The sequence below is a fragment of the Equus quagga genome, chromosome 16 (genome assembly GCF_021613505.1).
Source record: "Equus quagga isolate Etosha38 chromosome 16, UCLA_HA_Equagga_1.0, whole genome shotgun sequence".
Taxonomy (NCBI): Eukaryota; Metazoa; Chordata; class Mammalia; order Perissodactyla; family Equidae; genus Equus; species Equus quagga.
This window is the reverse complement of record NC_060282.1, coordinates 4,245,817-4,267,207: the sequence shown is the minus strand read 5'-3', so window position 1 is coordinate 4,267,207 and position 21,391 is coordinate 4,245,817. Positions and strand designations below refer to the sequence as shown.

The following is a 21,391-nucleotide window of genomic DNA, read 5'->3' as shown; positions in this document are numbered from 1 at the left end:
AATACTGAGTCTTCCCATCCACGAATATGGTATATAGTTTGCTATTTCATCAGGTCTTCTCTTATGCTTTGTAATACTCTTCATAAAGGTCTTGTGTACATTGTTAGATTTCCTTCAAGGTATCTTAGAGTATTGCTGGCTACTGTGAACAGGAATATTTTAAATTGTATTTTCTAATTAGCTTTCATTGGTATAGAGATATGCTATAACTTTTTATTTCAAACCAAGAAAATTTGTTGAACTTTCTCACCAATTCTAACAGTTTGTCCATCGGTTCTCTTGAATTTTCCACATAGACAATCCTCTCATCCACAAATAAGGACAGTTTTGTTTCTTCCATTCTAATTCTTACATCTTTTCTTATTGCATTAGCTAGAACTGGGATAATTTTGAGTGGAAGCAGTGATAGCAGACATCCCTGTCTTGCTCCTGACTTAAAAAGTAATGAGTCTAAAGTTTCACTATTAAGTATGATGTTTCCTATAGATTTTTCAGACACCCTTTATTAAGCTGATATTACTCCCTTGAAGTCTTAGTTTACTAAGAATTGTTATTATGAATATATATTGAAATTTTCTGTAACTATTTAAATTATCATATTTTCCCTCAATTAATTTGCTAGTATGATATGTAACATTGAGAAACTTTCGAACATAGAACCATTGTTGCATTTCTAAGATAAAGCCTACTTGGTCATGACATATTGTTCCTTTTATACCAGGCAGAATTTGATTTGCTAATGTTTTATTTAGGATTTTTGCATTGTGCTAAAATCCTAACCACAAATGACCCTTTTGGACCCAGAACCCAGCTAACTGCTTCGTATTTTATTTCTATTTCACAAAATGTTTATCTTATTTTTTAACTCACGGAGGTATTTTGGTTTTCTCCTTTTAAATTTTTCTGTTATTGCCTAAGCCCTATGCCAGCAAGGACGAGTCAAAGCAGGACCTTACTGGGCCACCTTGATGGAATTCCATGCCAATTCCCTTTCTGTAACTCCATCCTCACCGTCTCTCCCTCATCTAAGTTCAGTACTTACTGCCTTAAGTAAGACAACGCATATTAAAGTTCCTAGTAGAATACCTAACATATAATAGAGCTGATTCAATCCAGCTAACAAGTTGCTGAATATCCAATACACTGGTTGAATTCTTAAAACCAACTTTTTTCAAGAAGAAAGCACTCAGAAATGTTATATATTTAAGCAATTTATGAAGATATACTTAGTAAGTTCTCCACCAGCTACTCAATTCTTCTCTGTGCTGGAGTTTCTAAGTACCTTCTCTGCCTCCTTTGGCAATACATTACACAATGCTGTATATGCAGGAGGCAACTGTGCGGGCCACTGAGGCATGCATGCCAGGTGCCACAGCAGACACCAGTCTGCCCACTGATATCAGAGCAGGTTCCAACTGGGGTTTGGTCAAGAACTAAATCCTACACTCAACCTATAGGAATGTGTGTCAGCGGGTACCATGTGTGCATGTGTGGGCAGGGGAGGGGAGAGGTATGCACATGATTGTCTACATATACTCACATTTCAACTCAGCTTACATTCAAGACACTGTAAGTATCTCCATCAAAAAAGCAAACACCTCTACTCAAAACTGTTTTTTAAAAAAGAACAGTATGACATTTTATAATTAATCTGAGCTTTTAAAACTTCTACGTTGATGATATGGCCTGCGTATTTCTATGCCTCTTATACTTTATAATGAGTAATAATGAGCTCCTTATAGTTTCCCACACACCAGGCTCTGAAACCACTTGCCCTGTCATTTATAAACTCTATAACTTTGGGCAAGTTACTTAATATCTACAAGCCTCAACTTTTTATAGAAAAAATGGAGCTAAGAGCCCTCATTTTGCAGTGTGATTTTAGTAACCAAATGCAAGAAAGTATATGAAGCTTTTTATATTATCACCTCTTCTCTCATTTTTCATTCCATATTTTACTCTACCCTGCAATATTAAACAGCTAAATACCTACTTTAGTATGAACTTAAGCAGAAAATCCAGTAAAGCATAAGTGCTTCCTGGGGCAAGAACATCTTTCCACATCTGAATCCCTCTCAGCTGCCAAGCTCAACGCTCGCGCCTCTTACTCAGTGCACACTTACATGAAGCGTCTTCCTCAGTGGAGGCTGAGCAGATGCTCTTAGCACACATGCAGGAGTCCCCATCTCAGAAACGTCTCCATGTCTCAGTGATGCCTTATTCTAGGCATGAGACAGAAAGGCACAATCAAGAACTAGAGGAGATGGTGAGTTGCATTGGCTAACACTGTAAAGATAGGTTGGCTGTGTCAGAAAAGAAGCTACTTCAATTCCTTTGTCATAAAAGAGTCATAATATTTATTTATAGCTTGATAACTTCATGGCAGGAAGATGGGAAATCAAAGAATAAATCAGAACTTACGAACATTATCAGAGTTATTTTTATCTTAGGCGTGAACATCACTCTGGCCTAAATGAGCATAATTACAATGACTGATGATAGACACACACACACGGCTCAATCACCAACAACACTTCACGGATTTAAAAGCATTTTATATGCATTATTTCACTTGATTCTCAAAATAAGCCCAGAGAGTTAATTTACATAAGAGGAAACTGAAGCTGAAATAGGCAAAGTGACGTACCATCAGCCAGGAAAAGCGTATGGAGTCAGTGCCAGGCCACAGGCCCCGACACGCACACCTCGTGCCAGGCACCAAGAGGTTCTGGGGCTGGAGGAGGTAAGCACAAACTCTCATGTGGCACTTTCAATAGAGAGGGAAGACAACCACGTATCCATTCACTTAATCAGGAAATATTCATTGAGATCTTATGGTGTGTCAGGTGCTGGCCCAGGTCCCTGGAGTAGGTTAATGAACAGCTGAAGCCCTACCCTCAGGGGGCTCACCCTCAATATCGTTCATACACACAACGTCCTACGGACAAGCAATGCCCACAGCAACAGAACAAGGTGGATGAGTGTGGCGAGGAGGGAAAACACCCAGACCTCTTGACAGGGCCAGGTGTGCCTGAACATTTAGTATGCATATACACCTAGACCACTTTAATAAAAATGAGTCCCTCAGTCGGGATTCTGGGCTTTCAGAATTATTTTCCATTCACCATTCACAGGAATTAACCTCATTTTCACTTGACTTTCACATCTGGATTCTGGACTCAGCTTTATTATGCTGAACTCTTTTCTATGCCAAGTTGTCTGTTGTCAGAGATAAAAAACATACCCAAGGTACTGAATGGATTCACTACCTGAGAAGAAACTTGAGGACTGTCCATTTATCATCTCATTCTTTCTGCCCAGAGTCATGTTAAGGTACCACATGCCATACGTTGTCCACACCCAAGTTCAGGACAGTGAGAATCCCTCAGGCAGCATGCCTGGCATGCCATCGTCCCAACACGTCTCCTTGAGAGCCTCACGTCCACACTGACCCTGACCCCATCAGGTTCCTCCAGAAAGCCTCTCCTTTGAGGTGTACACCTTCCAGCTATCTTGCTGCAATTCAGAGAAAACTTCAGGCAATTCATTTAGAGACTCATATCCAACAATACTTATATTCACCTTGCAACAGAAGGCATAAAAAGATTTTTGGAACTGGTACATTCACAGTTCTGAGCATAAGATGAATGATATAAGGAACAACATGAACAGAGCTGGTCTCATTTTGTGCTCAATTTTTCTATTTACTGTTGCAATCTGTTCATACTTTACTGGGATTGCAAATTGTTAACTTATAGACACTATTTACTGCCATGTTCTATTGATGACGTTTCCGAAAGGAGCTAACCCATTTGGGAGTGGTTTTCTTGTTAAGTTCACTGCATCTAAAACAGAAAAAGTGCACAGGTAAGTCTTTTACGTTTTCAGTCTGTACTTTGATGGGCTAAACCAGTTTGCCTGGTGGAGCTAAATAAGATAATATACATGAAAACGTTTTCCAGGTGGCAGGAACTATTATTATTACACTCCTGAGAGCAATGGTGCTGTCAGCCTCTGATCTCCTTCCCATTGCTCTGTTCTCCCTGCAAACAACTAACGGGTCCCGCCAGCACGGTTGGCATGGCCCCAGACATCAAGCCAATCCCAAACGAACCAGGAAATTCAAAAGCAACTGCAGGTTCCTCAGCTCTCAAGTAAGAAAAACAATATTATTCTCTTGCATTAGTAACTGGCCTTCAAATTCCTCATTTGTGACATGGGGCTAAAATATCTACCATGAAAGATTGCTGTGTTGATTAAAATGTATACAAATCATCTTCTTCCAAGGGGCCTGGCAAATATTTATCAATTGCCTGCTCATCGCATCCAAGTGTTTGCTCAACTTGACCCAGTATATGAAGCACAAGTATGAGCCCTGAGGAACCACAAGAGGACTCTATATAACACACTAGGCACGCACGTGCACACACGCACACTCACACATATATGTATAACACTATATAAACTCCAAAGGATTCCAGACTGGAAGAGAAGGGGAAATAGAGAGCTACTCAGCTAGAGCTAAACATTTGCAGCCTGCCATGCAGTGAAAGGGATGGGGAGATAAGCGGACAGGACTCTCAGGTGAGAAATATGTGTACGTGGCAGTGATGGTGGTCACACAGTGACTATAATAATGGTGAACATATGTTGAGGACTTAGCAAGTACCAGGCGCTACTGTCAAATTCTCTACTTATATTACCTCATTTAACCATCACAACAACCTCATATGTATACATTGCTATTACTACCCTCATTTTACAGATGAGGAAACTGAAACCCAAGAGTTAATTGGAGTGGATACTAGCTGAGTCAAAGGAATTAGCCCAAAGAATCATTGATAACCAAGGCAGTAACTAGAACTAGGAGAGGAGAGGAGACCATCAAGATAGAGACTGAAAGGTGTAAACATCAGCTGGTTGATAACCAAACTCCAGGCATGCCCACATTCAGGGGTCAGGGAAGAGGAGGCACCTATGAAGGGGTCAAAGACGAGTGGGTTAAGGGGTGCTGAGACGGTCCTGGAACCCAGGAGCCAAGAGGAGAAAGACTTTCAACAAGGACCCCAGGGGTATGGCTGGGTCTCTGCCCTTTGATCCTGCCCGTTTGGCACTGTCTCCTACATTTTTTTCTGTCATTGACTTAAACAAGGACAAAATAAGCAAGTTTATTTCAATTTTGTGGACACCACAGGTCTCTAGGGAAAGCTAACCTGAAAGACTGCAGAGCTGAAATTGTAAGCAACTTCTACTGGCTGATACATGGAATCAAAACCAATAAGATGACATCTAACAAGGATTCACCTAACTCCCACATTTAGTTTGCAAAAAAAAAAATCAATTGCACAGGGACAGTTTAAGGAGGTTGAGATTGACAGCAGATGATGTGATAAAGATGGAGGGAGGGAGGGGTCCCTGATACTCTCACTCCTGCTCAATAGGGGCCAACAGCATGACTCAGCAGGGGCTATAACCTCAGGTCACATTAGCAACAAAGCAGGCCTGCACAGAGGATGCTGTGATCTCAGGTACTCAGCGCTGGGTCAGACCTTGCAGGCAGGTCTGGATTCCATCCTCTGATGGACTTGACACTGTTAATAATGCCTCCTACTGAACATCCTTCCTTCCTCTCTGCATTAGTCTGGGTTGGTTCCACCTGAGGCCTCTCCTTGGCATGGAGCTTGCCATCTGCATGTTCACAAGGCACTCTCCCTGTGTGCTGGTCTACCCTTTTGATAAGGACACCAGTTCCATTGGATTGGGGCTCATTGTAATGGCCTCATTTTCACTGGACTATCTCTGTAAAAACTCTGTCTCCAAATAAGGTCACATTCTGAGGTCCTGGGGGTTAGGACTTCAAAATATGAATTTGGGGAAGGGACAATTCAACCCATGACCTTTAGTCTCTCTGTGACCCACAAGTCTGTCATCAGCTAACTACTTTTCTCACTCTACATTCTCCTCCCAGTCACGATGACAATAGCTGCCTTTATGTCAGTAATGCTCAGATCTTTACCATAAGGCTAGCTCTCTCCCCAAGATTCAGATGTGAAGCCAGTTGCCTGCTGAGCATCTCCACCTACATGTCCAGAAACCTCCAACTTGAAACGTCCCATGTTGCTCTTGTATTCTCTGTCTCATTAGGGAAAGAGGCAGTATTCAATGGAGGTCAAGACCATGGACTGTGGGGCCAGAAGAACCAGAGTGGAATCCTGGCTCCCCCGCTTCCAGCTGTGTGACCTTGGGCTAGTTCCTTCCCATTTCCTCACCCATTAATGGGGATTTACAGGTTTCTTATAAAGATTCACCACTGAATATATGTTGAAGGCTTAGAACAAGGCCTTGGGCATTATGTCTCATACATGTGAAGTTCTTATTAGGTTAGTTACATCTGAGTGAAGCCATTCTCCCAGAAACTCATGCTAGGAAAACATGAATTTTAGGATCAGCTTATCAATTTCCACAAAGAAGCCAGCTGGGTTTTTGACAGAGACTGCAATGAATCTGTAGATCAATTTAGGTGGTATTGCCATCTGAACAATATTCAGTCTTCCAATCCATGAACATGGGATGTCTTTCCATTACTGAGGTCTTCTTTAACTTCTTTCAATGATGTTTTGTAGTGTTCAGTATATGTCTTATACTTTTTTGTTAAGTTTATTCCTAATTATTTTGTTATTTTTAACAGTATTATGAAAACAATTTTCTTAATTTCCTGCTCTTTGTAAATGTTTACAAATACAATTGAGTTTTGTATATTGATCTTATACCCCACAACCTTGCTGAACTTGTTTATTAGTTCTAATAGTATTTTAGTGAATTACTTATATGAGATCATGTCATCTTCAAGTAGAGGTAGTTTTACTTCTTCTTTTCTAAACAGGATGCTTTTTATTTCATTTCCTGGCCCAATTATCTGGTTAGAACTTCATGCACAATGTTGAATAGGAATGGCCAGAGTGGACATCCTTGTCTCATTCCCGATCTTAGAGGGAAAGTGTTCAGCCCTTCACCATTAAGTATGATGTTAGCAGTGGGTTTTTCACAGATGCCCTTTATCCATTTGAGGAAGTTCACTTCTATTCCTAATGAGTTTGGGGTTTGGAGGAGTGATTTTTTATTATGAAGGGGTCCTCATAGTCTCTTGCCTGCAAATTCATTCTCCCCACACCCGCTAAAGTGATCTTTCTGAATGCAAAGCTGATCATATAACAGCTTTTTCCTTAGGTTACAGGACATTGCAGAAGCTCAGACCCCTCCCTCACTTCTCCATCCTCATTTTTCACTTTGCTCTTTGCCTTCTGGCAACAAATTGATTGAGATTTCCAAACATACTCTGCTACTTCTTTCCTCCATGAATTTACTCGGTGTGTCCCTGTGGTTGGAATGCAATTTCTATGACCATGCATTCCCCCTACAATTCTGTTAAATCTTGTCTTATTGTATCGGAAACTCTCTAAACAGAGCCCAGGTGAGCCTCCCTTATTCCATGCTGTCAATACCTTGCGAACCTGTATATCCTTAAAATTACCATACTGTGTTATAATTTCACATTTATGGGTCTCTCTTCCACAAGAGACAGACAACACATTAAAGCACTGTTTCTGTATTGACCTTTGTTTCCCCAGCATTTAACACAGTGTTTAGCATAGAGCATATAACATACGGCACTGGTGAATGAATGAATGAACGACTGACCACACTGACCCTTCACTTTACTGGCAGACTGATTTTTCTAAAGTGAAAATTTGATTATAATAATTGCTAAAAATCCTTCAATAGCTACTAATACCCTACAGGATAAAGTCCGAGTTTCTTAATGTGGCATAAAAGATTCCCCACGACCTGCCCAGTCCGACATCTCTCTATTCATACCTTTTGCTACACACACCACTCTCTAAACCCTGAAAACCATTTACAGCTCCCCTGACACCAGAGCTCTTTCAAGTCTCCCCACTTTTGCATGTCACACCCTCCATGCTGGACTGCCTCCAATGTCCTTCTCTACTGTTCACCTGGAAACCACCCAATCATTTTTCAAGAGTCAGCTCAAACATCACCTTTGAGCTCTAACTCTGTTTATACAGCTGTCTACTTTACTTGGATATTTCAAAGGCACCCTACACTCCCCAAATTTAAGACTGAACTCATGACAGTCTCTACCCTGCCACTGCCAAGTAAAAGAGAACACTTTTCCTTTCCCAGTTCCTAGCTCAATAACGATTCTACTGTTAGTCCAAATGCCTAAGTCAGAAACTCCATCTCCTCTCTCTATACCTTCATCACCAAGTGCCATCCTTTTTTGTTGCCCAAAATCTCTGAAATCCACCCTTTTCTCTCTGGCTCTATGCCATCACCTTACTCCAAGCCATCATTGTTTTTCCCCTGGTCTAGTATAATAGCCTTCCGAATGACCCGTTTCCACACTGGCCTTCCTTCAAACACCACTCCCACACCAGAGCTGGGGTGCTAGATCTTATCATCTCACTCCTCGTGTCCCTCCCCTACTTGCAACCCTCAAAGGCTCCCACCACCCTGATGATAAACACCAAACTTCATGTGGGCCAGAAGCTGCACGTCCAAGTTTCCCTGACCACCACTCCAGCCTCCTAGCCCTCTCTGTTACATCTGCTTTGAAAGCCCACCCTCTCATCCCTTTGCCTAGCTAACAGTTACTCATCCTTTGGATCTCAGCACCTCCTCATGAAAATCTTGCCTGATACCCTTGTCTAGGCCAGTCTATGGCCTCAAAGAATCACATTCCTTTTCTTCCCAGTTTTTATCTCAGTTTCAAATAATAGCCTCATTTGAATCAGAGTACTATGTCTACAGACTATAAATCCCATGAGAGAAGGCACCACGTCATTATGCCCCTATTGTACCAGCACATGGCTGGCACAGAAAAGGCACTCAATAAGTATAAGTTAAGTGAATAAACCTACAGGAAATCTTTACTCATTGCAAATTCTCAAGTAGAAATGACCACTTCACTCCTGTGGGCTCCTCTGTTCCTAGCTAGAATTCTAGCACAGAACTTAGACTATCTTACTAGAAAACTTTATTGCTATATCTCCCCCTACTGGACTCTGAGTTCCACATGGATAGAAGCTTTTCATTTCAATCCCTGGCACTTAGCAGATGCTCAATAATTATCTCATGATTGAAGAGCTCACTCAATGGACAGCTGGCATCTGAGTGCTACAATTTAAAGGGCAAAAGTTTTCACTGGTGAACGCAGGGGCAGGGAGACCTTAGGTGGGTTTCCAAACCAGGACTGTTGAGCTCAAGGACAGAAGCAGGGGGAGGGGCCTCTACTCAGTGTTAGTCTCTAATGTGGGCTTAGTGAGGCCCAGAGGCAGAGACTAGGACCAGTGAGTGGAAGCTGTGGACAGAAATACGAGGAAGAATCTGAGCTCCCATCACTGGACGTGACCAAGCAGAGGTCCCACAGACATGGCTCACGTGCTATAGAAGGAATCCTTGCATGTGGTAGAGACTGAATTAAATTCTTTTTTTTAATTCAGTAAATATTTGTTGAACACCTATTACATGAACGCTAGGAACAAGGGAAACAGACATAGAGAAGACCCACATAGCACCCTATGGGAGCTTGCAGATGACTGTTCAGATTGCTTCCAACACTGAGATCCTAAGAAATCACTTTAATAAGTTAAAAAGACAGTCCCATTGGTTTTAATAAGCAACCCTATGGCCAAAAAGATAAATTTCCTTGGGTCTATTGACATGCGACTCCCTGACTGTCAATCAATGCCCCAAAAATCAGGCTAACTAAACCAATTGACTGTATAATTTGGTTCTTGCAACAGTTGCCAAATTGATTGGCAATGCCTAACTGGAAAAGGGGTCTATGTTCTAACAACAACAACAAAAAAGATATCATCTTACTTTTTCAGAGACACTTACAAATCTTTAAAATAATGTATCTGAGAGCCACCACTTTGCAACTGACATTCAAGGGCATACCTTGTTTGCTAACCACAGTAGTCAATGCCCTTGCTTATGGCCTACAAGGAATGCGTGGAGAGGTGCAACGCACTGGGGTTTGGAGTCAGGCAGCTCAGGTCTCCTATCCCACTAGCTGTGTGATGGAGAATAATTTCCTTCCCTCTCTGAGCCTCAGCTCATTAAATAGAAAGGCTAAATCTCAACACAGAGAGGACTGTTGTGGGAATCCGAAGAGTATCCCCACTAAAAGGCCTGATACACAGGCAGCCCCCGAGGCACTGAACGTTCCCCCACCCGCCCCACTGTGCCCAGGAAAATGGAGTTAACATGTTCTTCAGCAAAACGACAGTCACACAGACATCTGGCAGCGCTGACCTGGGACAAGGAGACCTGGGCAGTGAATCCAACTTGGATGCTCACTAGCTGGGACTCCAGTGCATTCAGTTCACATCTCAGAGCCTCAGTTCCTGCCTCTCAAAAGTGAAAATAATGAGACTGCTTGCCTCCCAGGGCTACTGTAAGGCCCCTGTGAAAGCTGGATATCGAAGTGCTGTGTTAAACTTCTGTTATTATCACTGCAAGCAAAAATAGCTTCAAATTATTTTTTAATTACAAATTTATTTTCTTTCTTCTAGCATACAAGAAAAAAGCCACATGATTCCTGAAAGAAATCCGAAAACAATCTGCTTCTGCACCAGGAGCCTAGCAACCTTTTGCAATATAAAAACAAAACTGCTGAGAAGCTGGGAGCAGCGGCCCGCTCCTTCATGCCCTCTGCAGACGCAGAAGACACAGCCTCGGGCTCAGGAGGATGAAGAAAGTAATCTTTAAGTTACAACCACAGGGAAAAGAGCAGAGCCACTGACACAATGTGGAGACTGTCGCAGGATCTCCAGAATGGAGATGTGGCCAAGAAAACACGTAAAAATAGAAAAACGTGAAAAGCAGAGAGAATGACAAAAATTTCAATGTAACGAGGAGAGAGCCTCATAGAAGCAGGTCCGAATAAGATAAGCATGAAACCATTACGCTGCAGCGGAATTGGAAAAGCACTCCTTTTCCATTCAAAAGGCTTCCCTTTCTTCTGCGGACAAGGAGGGGAGCAGGGAGTGACCCACCCACTGTCAATGGATGACAAAACGAGCGCACGGCTCTGGAAAGAGTCAAGAGCAGAACAAGTTTCCATGTGACACCCTGAAGCACTAAGCAAGGGGCTGTGTCCAATGTGGGGCTAAAGATTCACTTCAAAGAAAAATCCAATTCTTTTCAACAAGTGGAACTTTCAGATGTCAATTCTGCATTAGACCATAAATTTTTTCACTAAATCCAGTAATTTTTCTTTTAAAAAGAAGAAGGCAGGTTCTTTTATAAGACTAATGCATTTTCACTGTCAAAATGTTAGGAAACATTGAGAAGCAAAAAGAAGAAAAATCACTTATAAACTCGAAATACAGAAGTAACCCTTGTCATCTTGGTGTATATTCTTCTAGACGTTTTTCTATGCATACATATAAGGGTATATATTTTATAAGAATGGAATCACCATTCATACTGTTTGGTACAGCCTTTTATTACTTAAGTCATGGATATCTTTCCATGTTAATGCATGTCCTTCTAGACCTTCATTTTTAATGGTTGTATATCATATGGATATATCATAATTTATTTAATGAATTCCCTATTATTGGATGTTTCTGTTGCTTCTAATATGTCTGATATTATAAGTAATGCTATCACAAATGACCTAGAAAACACATCTTTGTGCACTAGTCTATTTCTTTTCCTTACGATAAACTACATATGGAATTATCAGGTCAAAAGATTAGCACAGGGGCTGGGCCGGTGGTGCAGTGGTTAAGTTCACACGTTCCACTTCAGCAGCCTGGGGTTCACCAGTTCGGATCCTGGGTGTGGACCTACGCACCGCTTATCATGCCATGCTGTGGCAGGCGTCCCACATATAAAAAAGAGGAAAATGGGCACAGATGTTAGCTCAGGGCCAGTATTCCTCAGCAAAAAGAAGAAGTTTGGTGGCAGATGTTAGCTCATGGCTAATCTTCCTCCCTCAAAACCAAGAAAAAAAAAGATTTGCACATTGTGGTAGGACAAACAATGACACCCCTCCCCCCCCACCAAAGATGTCCATTCTCAATCCCCAGAACCTGTGAATACGGTCCCCTACATACAAAGGGGACTGCAGATGTAATTAAGTCATGGATCTTGAGATGGGGAGACAATCCCGGAGCATCTGGGTGGGCCCGAAGTCACTACACAGGTCCTCATAAGGGAAAAAGGGAGGCAGGAAAGTCAGAGAGAGCTGAAGAGGGTACACAGCAGGCTTTCAGGATGGAGAAAGGGGCCGGCAGCCAAGCAATGCAGGCGGCCTGAAGAAGCTGGAGCAGGCCAGGAGACAGACTCTCCCCTGCAGCCTCAGAAGGTAGGCCTGATCTTCACCCAGAGAGTCTTCTGACCTCAAGAAATGGAAAGTAATAAATTTGCATTGTTTTACGCCACTGAGTTTATGACTTCTGCTACAAGAGCAATAGGAAACATACACATTTTTAATAAATGTGCTATTTCTTTAATAATGCTAAGGTAGTTATTACTGCTAAAGTGAACTGCCTTCAATAACTCAATACCACTCCCCCATCCTGGTCCCGCCAGCTGATCAGTGCTCCTGCTCAGCAGCTACCCCAGGCTCCACTGCTAGGGATGGGCGGGCCACTGTGCCCAGGAAAATGGAATTAACATGTTCTTGAGCATCTGCTATGAGCCAAGCACCACGCTGGGCTCATCTTATACATCTCTTCCCTAAACTTGTAAGCATGGACTTATTTGATTTACAGCTTAACAAAATACCCCTCAAGAAGGTCAAGTGACTCCCCCAAAGTCATTTATTTATTTAACTATTCAACAAATAGTGAAAGAACACCTACTATCGCCTGGGCACTGAAGTTCTAGGCATGAAGATGCAGCAATGAAAAGACAGAGTCCCCAGCCCCAGTAGAGCTCCTCTTCCAGAGGACAGAAGCCGGAAGCAGGGGAGCCAGGCTGGGAGTGAGTCCGCCGCTCACGCTACTTAACACAGAAGCCCGCCAGCCTCCCTTCCCTGCTCTACTTTCCCTTCTTTCTCATAAGGCTCATTACCTACCATCCCACCTAGGTTACTTTAGATTCAAAATGCCTAACTCTATTCATTCCTACATCCACCATCACCCCTGCTAGAAGGCAGATTCTGAGAGGGCAGGGACCTTTATCTCTCTGTTCGCTGAGGTCCCCCACACTCCTAGAATGGTGCCTTGCATATAGTGGGCCCTCAATAAATACTTGTCGAATTACCGTCCAAAACCCATACCCTTTATCTCACTGTTTTCCAATTCTGTAGAAATCAGGGGTGTCTTCCCTGCGAAGGTTTGCCTCCCACCTGCCTCCAAATCATGTGCACGAGTAAAGCATATCAGGCGAGGAAAAACGAGAGTCTGCATTTTAAATAAAGCAGTATTTCATAGATGATGGCAGAATTTCTGCCAAATCTCACCGAAACTATTCAGCTAAAGGAAGGAAGGAAATAAGTTCTCTCACTCTGAAAATCCAAAGAAAATCAAGCATTAGATGTAAAAGAACAACGAAAAAAACCAAATCAAATTATCGATACTATTTCTGAAACAAGCGCCCACTAACAGCAGTGCGGCTATTTCCCTGAGAAACAGCAGCCCTGTGTGGTGAGACAGACGAACTGCAGCGTTGTACGTTGCCTGATCGCCTCATCAACTTTGCTCCTCTTTCTCAAGCCAGAGAAAACAGGCTACAAGCGACTCTGCTGGCCTCTGTTCTAGAAGCTGCTGCCCCGTTTAATAGTGAACGAAGGGGAAGAGATAGCAGTGAACCAGACCATCCTGAGTTTTGAAACAAGAGCAAGAGAGAAAATAGTACTATTACTACAAACACAAATTGTAAGCACTCATCATCAATTCCAGAGCACACACCATGTGCCATATGATGTGTCCAGGACCTAAATCACGGTCTTAGTCATATGTGGCTATTATTATCCCTATTTTACAGATTAGGGAGTTGAGGTTTAGAGGAGTTAATGGCTCACTACAAGGTCTCACAGCTAATAACCAAGGAACCCTCAAGTTCGCTGGAACCCAGGTGCACTTCATCCGAGGCAAGCAGGCTCAACCCTTCCTCTGCTCTTCCCTCTGGTGGGACAGAGGAAAATCTCACCTATAGGCATCACAGGCCCTCACTGTGCTCCAGGCATCTTGCAGACATGATGTCTACGCTGCACAATTCTCAAGGTAAATCTCATTCTCATTTTACAGATGTAGGAGCTATGCTCTAAGAGATGAAGTGGCTGCCTCTGAGAGATGACACAGCAAGTAGTAGAGGCAACATGCACTCCCTGGTCCTGCTGCTCCAGGTAAGAATGATGTTCATTCAACTATGTCATGCGGCCACAACAGACACAACGACAGGCTCAATATCTAAACCTGAGTGATGCAAGGCTTTAAAAGGGCAGAGAGAGGAGGGATGTGAGCACCAGCTGGCACAGACCACCAGGATGTCCAGAGCAACCATACAACACAGAGACACTAACAAAAAAACCCTGATTCCTGACCACAGCAGCCTCCCCAGGCCAAGTCCACGAGCTCTGGCTGCCAAGCGCTGAGAGGTACCTATCCTGAAGATGCCACTCACCGCACCACTCCATCTTGCCTTCTCTGGACAGCCCTGAGCAGACTTCGTGACAGCAGCAGCCCCACCACATGACACAGTTGATGTGCCTCATGCTTATGGCCTGCTGCTCTGAAGTGCAATTGTGCTGCACTGGACCTTCAGAATCCAAGTGAAATTAAGAGTGACTGAAAAATTTGGTTTGCTGTTACAGAAAAAACCCAAACAAAGGATCTAAGGACTGCCACAACCTGGCACCCAGCTTTCCAACCTCACCTCCCACCACGCCGTATGCTAGCACTCAATGTCCCGCCAGAGGCTCCAGCCATACGAAACTCCCCAGCTTCCCCCAAACTACTGGGCTGTCTTTTCTCGGTGGAAGGCTTCTCCATGCACTCTAGCCAGGTCCAGGGTTGGTTTTTCTTCCTGAGCTCCTTAGTAGAGTCTGAGTTCCAGAGACAGTATCTGATCTGTATTCCCAGGACTCAGTCCAGAACATAATACACAGTAGGTGTTCAATAAATATTTAATGAACGAATAAAAGAATAATCAATAAACTCTATGTAGCTTGGCCGCCACTGCAGAATAATTAAATTGTGGGAGGAGAGCAGAATCAAAAGCATAAAGTTTTGTGGATGGATAGTGGTGGTGGTTGCACAAGAACATGAATGTACTTAATGCCACTGAATTGTACACTTAAAAGTGATTAAAATGGTAAATTTTATCTTATGTATATTTTACCACAACTTTTGAAAATAGTTTTTTTTAAAAAAGCCATAGTCCATGGTTTACACTCATTCAGCTCAATAGAATTACCTACCTCCTGCAGCAAGGAAGAGCTATGCAGACAAGGAAGGTGTGCAATGGGCTACAAGGCCCCTTCCACATCCAGGACCCTCAACAGATATAGTCTCCCACCTGGACACCAGGTATGTCTACCTCACAAAGACTTTCAAAATCAAATCATCCCAGTGTCTAACTTAGGCTGTGAGCTCCTTAAGGAGATGGACTAACCTCTTCCAATGCCAGAATCCAGCCCAGAGTCCTGACCCAGCAAGCATTCAGTAAAAAAGGACAGTAGCCACCACCAAGTGGAAATTATGATTTAGGTATTCTGGATGTTATATTATTGCCGTTTACCAATAAGGAGAATCAAATCCAAGTCTGATGCCATCTCAGTGCTGAATGAATCAAAAAATGCATCAATGAAGCACTGAATGAACGACTTCAGTAAGAAACGGAGAGAGTGGCAGGCAGCAGGACCAGAGGGACTTAGACAGCCATGCTGCACATCTTAAATGGAAGACAACATCTTAGGAACTGAGTCCTAAAATCACGTCCCCCTGACTCTGCTTATATAATACATCAAGACTTTCCACTAAATTATCATAGCCTTTGTTTCAAGAAATTGCAACCTAAAGGGAAAATCAAGGGAGAGAGGAAAAGAGAACTCAGAATATAATTACTAATTCAGATCTCAAGGAATGGATAAGTTCAATGCAAAGGTCTATTAGCTCCAGGCCCAAGAACAGAGTTGTAAAAAGAGAACTGATTTAGAAAATATACGGGGGCCGGCCAGGGCCGAGTGGTTAATTTGCGCACTCCGCTTTGGCAGCCCAGGGTTTCACTGGTTCAGATTCTGGGCGCGGACATGGCACGGCTCATCAGGCCATGCTGAAGCGGCGTCCCACACAGCACAACCAGAAGGACCCAAAACTAGAATATACAACTATATACTGGGGGGCTTTGGGGAGAAAGGAAAATAAAAGAAGGTTGGCAGCAGATCTTAGCTCAGGTGCCAATCTTTTTTTAAAAAGAAAAGAAAAAATATATAAAAAAAGTTTTAGGGTTAAGAAATAGAAACTAAAACGATTTCACCTAATGAAATTATCTCAAATAATAAAATAGCTGCTAACTTAAATCTTTAATAAAGACACGATATGCAGAAGTGAGAAAGAGTAAAATCGTTACATCTTTTATCAAGTATGTGACAGACAGTGGGGAAAAGTTAACACTGCCACGCACCTCCCATAAGCCGAGGTGGTTCCAGGCAGTGGGGACACAAAGATGTATAAATCCACTTCTCATTTCTGACTCATTTCTCATCCCTCTGACAGCCAGACTTCATAAAGAAGAATCCCACTTGCTGCTTGCTTCATCCCAATGACTCCGCACCCATCATGGTCTGGCTTCTGCCTGCATTCTCTACTGAGACCTCTCTTAATAACTGAATAAGGTCACCAACAACTTCCACATTGCCAAATTCAGGGAATATTTTCCAATTTTTCCTCCTGGATCCCCTTGCTATTATGCATTTCATCTGTCTTGATAATCCTTGGTTTCTGTGACCTACCCTTCTTCCCTCTTCCTCTTCCATCTCTTCCACAAACATCTCTTCCTTTTCCTATCCCTCGGACACTGCTGATGCAGAACTGCAGCACAGCCCATCTCTTCTCCCCCAAGATCACCTGAGTGATGGATGCCACGTCATGGCTTTCTTTCCCCTGTCTGGTGCTCACTGACAGGACTCCATCTATGGCTCAGACTCGTCCCCTGAGCCTTGGACTTGTTTGGACAACCAGCTGCTGCACTTTAGGCACAGGGACTGTGACTCAGGGTGTCCAAGTAGAACTTAGGATAGACCTGTCACTCCTCGCTCCATCCGGGAGCCACCCGAGTCAGAAACCGAAACCCATCCCACCAGATCCTGTCAATCTGAGGCGTCCCCACTTTCTCCTTTGAATGCCCCCTTTATGCCTCCTCTCCTATCCATACCGAACACCTGGCTCAAGCCTGCACCATCTCCCAGCAACAAGGACCTACAGTCACCCATCCCCCCCGCCACCTCCCCCTCCCTAGTCTCCCATGAGCGGCCAGATGACAAGACCACAACACACACCTAATGGACAACACCTCACCGCAAGGTAAAAAGGTCCCCACGTGACCTGGGCCCTGCTAGTAGTAAGACAACACCTCAAGTAAGGTGTCAGCAAGTACTCATCTGCGTCAGGATAAACTGACATCAAGGACCGACATGGGGATTGCACTGAATCCGTAGACTGCTTTAGGAAGTATGGACATTTTAACTGATTTAATTCTTCCAATCCAAGAGCACAGAATATCTTTCCATTTCTTTGTGTCTTCTTCAGTGTCTTTCAACAATGTTTTAGTTTTCAGTGTACAGGTCTTTCACCTCTTTGGTTAAATTTATTCCTAGGTATTTTATTATTTTTGCTGCAATTGTAAATGGGACTGTATTCTTAATTTCTCTTTCTGTAACTTCATTGTTACTGTATAGAAATGCAACTGATTTTTGTATGTTGATTTTCTATCCTGTAACTTTACTGTATTCATTTATTATTTCTAAGTTTTTTTGGTGCATTCTTTAGGAATGTCATCTTCAAATAATGGCAGTTTCACTTCTTCCTTTCCAATTTGAATCCCTTTTGTTTCTTTTTCTTGCCTGATTGCTCTGGCTAGGACTTCCAACACTATGTTAAATAAGAGTGGTGAAGTGGGCCTCCTTGTCTGGTTCCTGTTCTTAGAGGGATAGCTTTCAGTTTTTCTCCATTGAGAATGATATTAGCTGTGGGTTTGTCATATATGGCCTTTATTATGTTGAGGTACTTTCCTTCTATACCCATTTTATTCAGTTTTTATCATAAATGGATGCTGTATCTTGTCAAGTGCTTTCTCTGCATCTATTGAGATGATCACATGATTTTTACTCTTCATTTTGTTAATGTGGTGTACCACGTTGACTTGCAGATGCTGAACCATCCCTGTATCCCTGGAATAAATCCCACTTGATCATAGTTTATGATCTTTTTAATGTATTACTGCATTTAATTTGCTAGTATTTTGCTGAGGACTTTTGTATTGATGTTCATCAGTGATACTGGCCTATAATTTTGTGTGTGTGTGTTTTCCTTGTCTGGTTTTGGTATCAGGGTAATGTTGGCCTCGTAGAAGGAGTTAGGAAGTGTCTCCTCCTCTTCAATTTTTTGGAAGAGTTTGAGGATAGGTATTAAGTCTTCCCTAAATGTTTGGTAGAATTCACCAGGGAAGTATGGCATGGGTCTTATTATCCTCATTTCACAGATGAGGAAACTGAAGGAGTAACTTATCTGAGACTACACGGAAGTTGGCAGTAGAACCACAGCCATCTGGCCCTGGGACCGTGCCATCAGCCACTCTCCCCGTCACCACTCGCCACTTCTTCAGTATCATCTCTCACCACTGACCCTCTCAAAATGTACACTCCAGAAAGACAAAATTGCTTGCCACTTCTGCACCTTTCTTCACTCACACTGCTCCCTCTAATGCCTGGAGTGACCCAACTCATCCCTCAGAACACATCTCAGGAGCCCCTTCCCCAGGGAGCCCTTACTGTCCACTCCTTCCCCACCTCTTTTAGGAGCCCTTTCTGCACAGTGCCACGGCACCTTCTGCATACTTCTACCACAGGACCAGGTGGCATGGTGACTGGGATGGAAATGTCAGAGGGTGACACTAATCATAATGCTCAAAAGGCAAGGCAGAAAGGTCGCCAAAACAGAACACTGAAATCTATGTGCTGATCAGGTAAGATGGCTTTCTCTCCCAGTGGGGTTCAATGAGTGTCATCACACCAATTTCCAGATGTGAGCTTAGAATATAAAACTTTCTGGTTAAAATATAATCTTCCTCCAGCCCAAACCTTCTAGTGTAGGAATTTCAACACTGACTGACAAGTCTTTCCTCCTCTGTTTCCCCTGGAGCCTCTGAGCACCTTGAGGGCCATGTTCCCAGTCACAGTGCAGGGTCTGGAACAAAGTCAGCACATGGTGACACTTGAAGAAGTACATGGTGACAGCCTTTAGGGGCTCAGTTCACCAAGGGGATGAGGATCATAAGTAAACACAGGAAAATGTGGCAGAGGCTATGGAAGAGTACGGTTGAAGAGGGCAGAAGAAAACAGGAGTGGCAGAAGCAGTATTTCTAGGGACTCTTTTGCCCCAGACCATCTGGTGACAGGTGTAACAAGTGGTGAGTGTGAGGACATGGGGCTGGGCCCCAAAGGCCATGTGCAGTAAGGATGGAACTGGCTGGCCCAGTGGGGTGGCAGTGCTGGCTCTAGACACTTGCACCCGGAGCATAACCAACAAGACCCCTCACTCATCAGCCTTCCTTCTTCAAAGTGTGTCTACAGGCTCTTATCCAGTGAAGGAACGGCAGCTTCCACTTATGAAGCCCTAGACTGGGCCTGTGCTTAATACCTACCCCAAACTCAGCCAAACTCAGCCAGGAGCTCATATTACCTCCATTCAAGAGATGGAGGGAGGGCAACTTGTCTTAAATCTCCCAGCTAGAATAATTGCTATTTAGATTTGTCTGGATCCAAAAGCCACACTCTCTCCATCATATCACTGCAGACAAAAATAGAGGAAGCGAAATCAATCAAACACAAGTATTCACTGTCAGTGCCTTTATTTTCACAACGATACCACGTCACCCAAGACATGGGGTAATCCGAGCGATAGTTCCTGGGCTTAACGCAAAACACAACCTGTCATCTGGTTGAGAGCATGAGCGTGCTGAATCAAGGTCACGGCAAAGTCACACAGACGACAAGCACAAAATGAACAGCTAAGTCTCCGGGGACTTAACAGTGACACTGATAATTAGACGGTAACTGGTTGTGCCAAAGATTTCTTAAAGAGGATTTAAAAAACAGGAGTGAAGTGGTTTAGGGATTGGGATGGGAGAGGAAGAAATTATCTTTGCACCTACGCCACATACCCAAAGCACAATGTGAGACACTCTGCACACAGGATGTCACTTAGTCTCAGAACAACCTGAGACAGGCATCAGCACTGCCACTCCAAAAGGACGGAAAGCAAGGTTCTGAGAGCTGATCAGGATCATATAGCCGGTACGCAGCCGCAACAGGTCTCAAACCTAAGTCTGTCTGGTTAAAAGGCAGCTTCAATTTAGACATGCTGGATTTACAGGCCGTGAAGCCATCTGTATCTGACCCCCTCAAAGACAAGTGGAAATTCAGGAGTAAAGCAGGTAAGAAAATGGAGCTGAAGATGAGTGCTAAGCTCCTAATATTTCATAAGCCATAAATATGTATTTCTTTTTCTTTCACTTCCAAAATAAAAGGCCACATGCAAGCTGACCTGTTGCTTCTATAAAGAAACAACTGTAGGGGCTGGCCCCGTGGCCGAGTGGTTGAGTTCGCGCGCTCCGCTGCAGGCGGCCCAGTGTTTCGTTGGTTTGAATCCTGGGCGCGGACATGGCACTGCTCATCGAACCACGCTGGGGCAGCGTCCCACATGCCACAACTAGAAGAACCCACAATGAAGAATATACAACTATGTACCAGGGGGCTTTGGGGAGAAAAAGGAAAAAAAATAAAATCTAAAAAAAAAAAAAAAGAAACAACTGTAATTATAGGAGAACGCCACCACTCCCATGGAGTCCCGTGGAGACTAACCAAAAGGGAGAGTCCCCTTCACAAGAGTGCTCTGCTCTGGGTGAACCCACTCCAGGAGCAACAGTGACCCAGCCCCCAGGAAGATGCACCATGGATGAGAGGAGAAGGTGAGGTTTGCAGAAAGGTGCGGCAGCTGCGTGAAACGAGGCTGTGTCTGTAAGCTGGATAAACGGAGAAGACTGAAAAAGAGAGTGAACCACCATTTCCCACTCCAGAAATGAGGGCTCCCTCCTCCCACCAGTAGCTGAACTAATGAAGAAATGCAGT

The 21,391-nt window shown here is 43.4% G+C and overlaps 1 protein-coding gene across 5 annotated transcripts in view; it reads right to left on the bottom strand.

Annotated features, from left to right (window-relative positions):
- The window catches only part of TRAPPC9 (trafficking protein particle complex subunit 9), a 622,060-nt gene that overhangs the window by 359,218 nt on the left and 241,451 nt on the right, over positions 1-21,391 (bottom strand). For 3 of the 5 annotated variants that reach the window (XM_046642579.1, XM_046642580.1, XM_046642583.1), the window contains one exon: positions 2,124-2,222. The exons of the other annotated variants lie outside the window; for them this stretch is intronic. In XM_046642579.1, the coding sequence (XP_046498535.1) occupies positions 2,124-2,222 (99 nt within the window). The remainder of the gene's footprint in view (positions 1-2,123; positions 2,223-21,391) is intronic. 5 annotated transcript variants of the gene reach the window in all.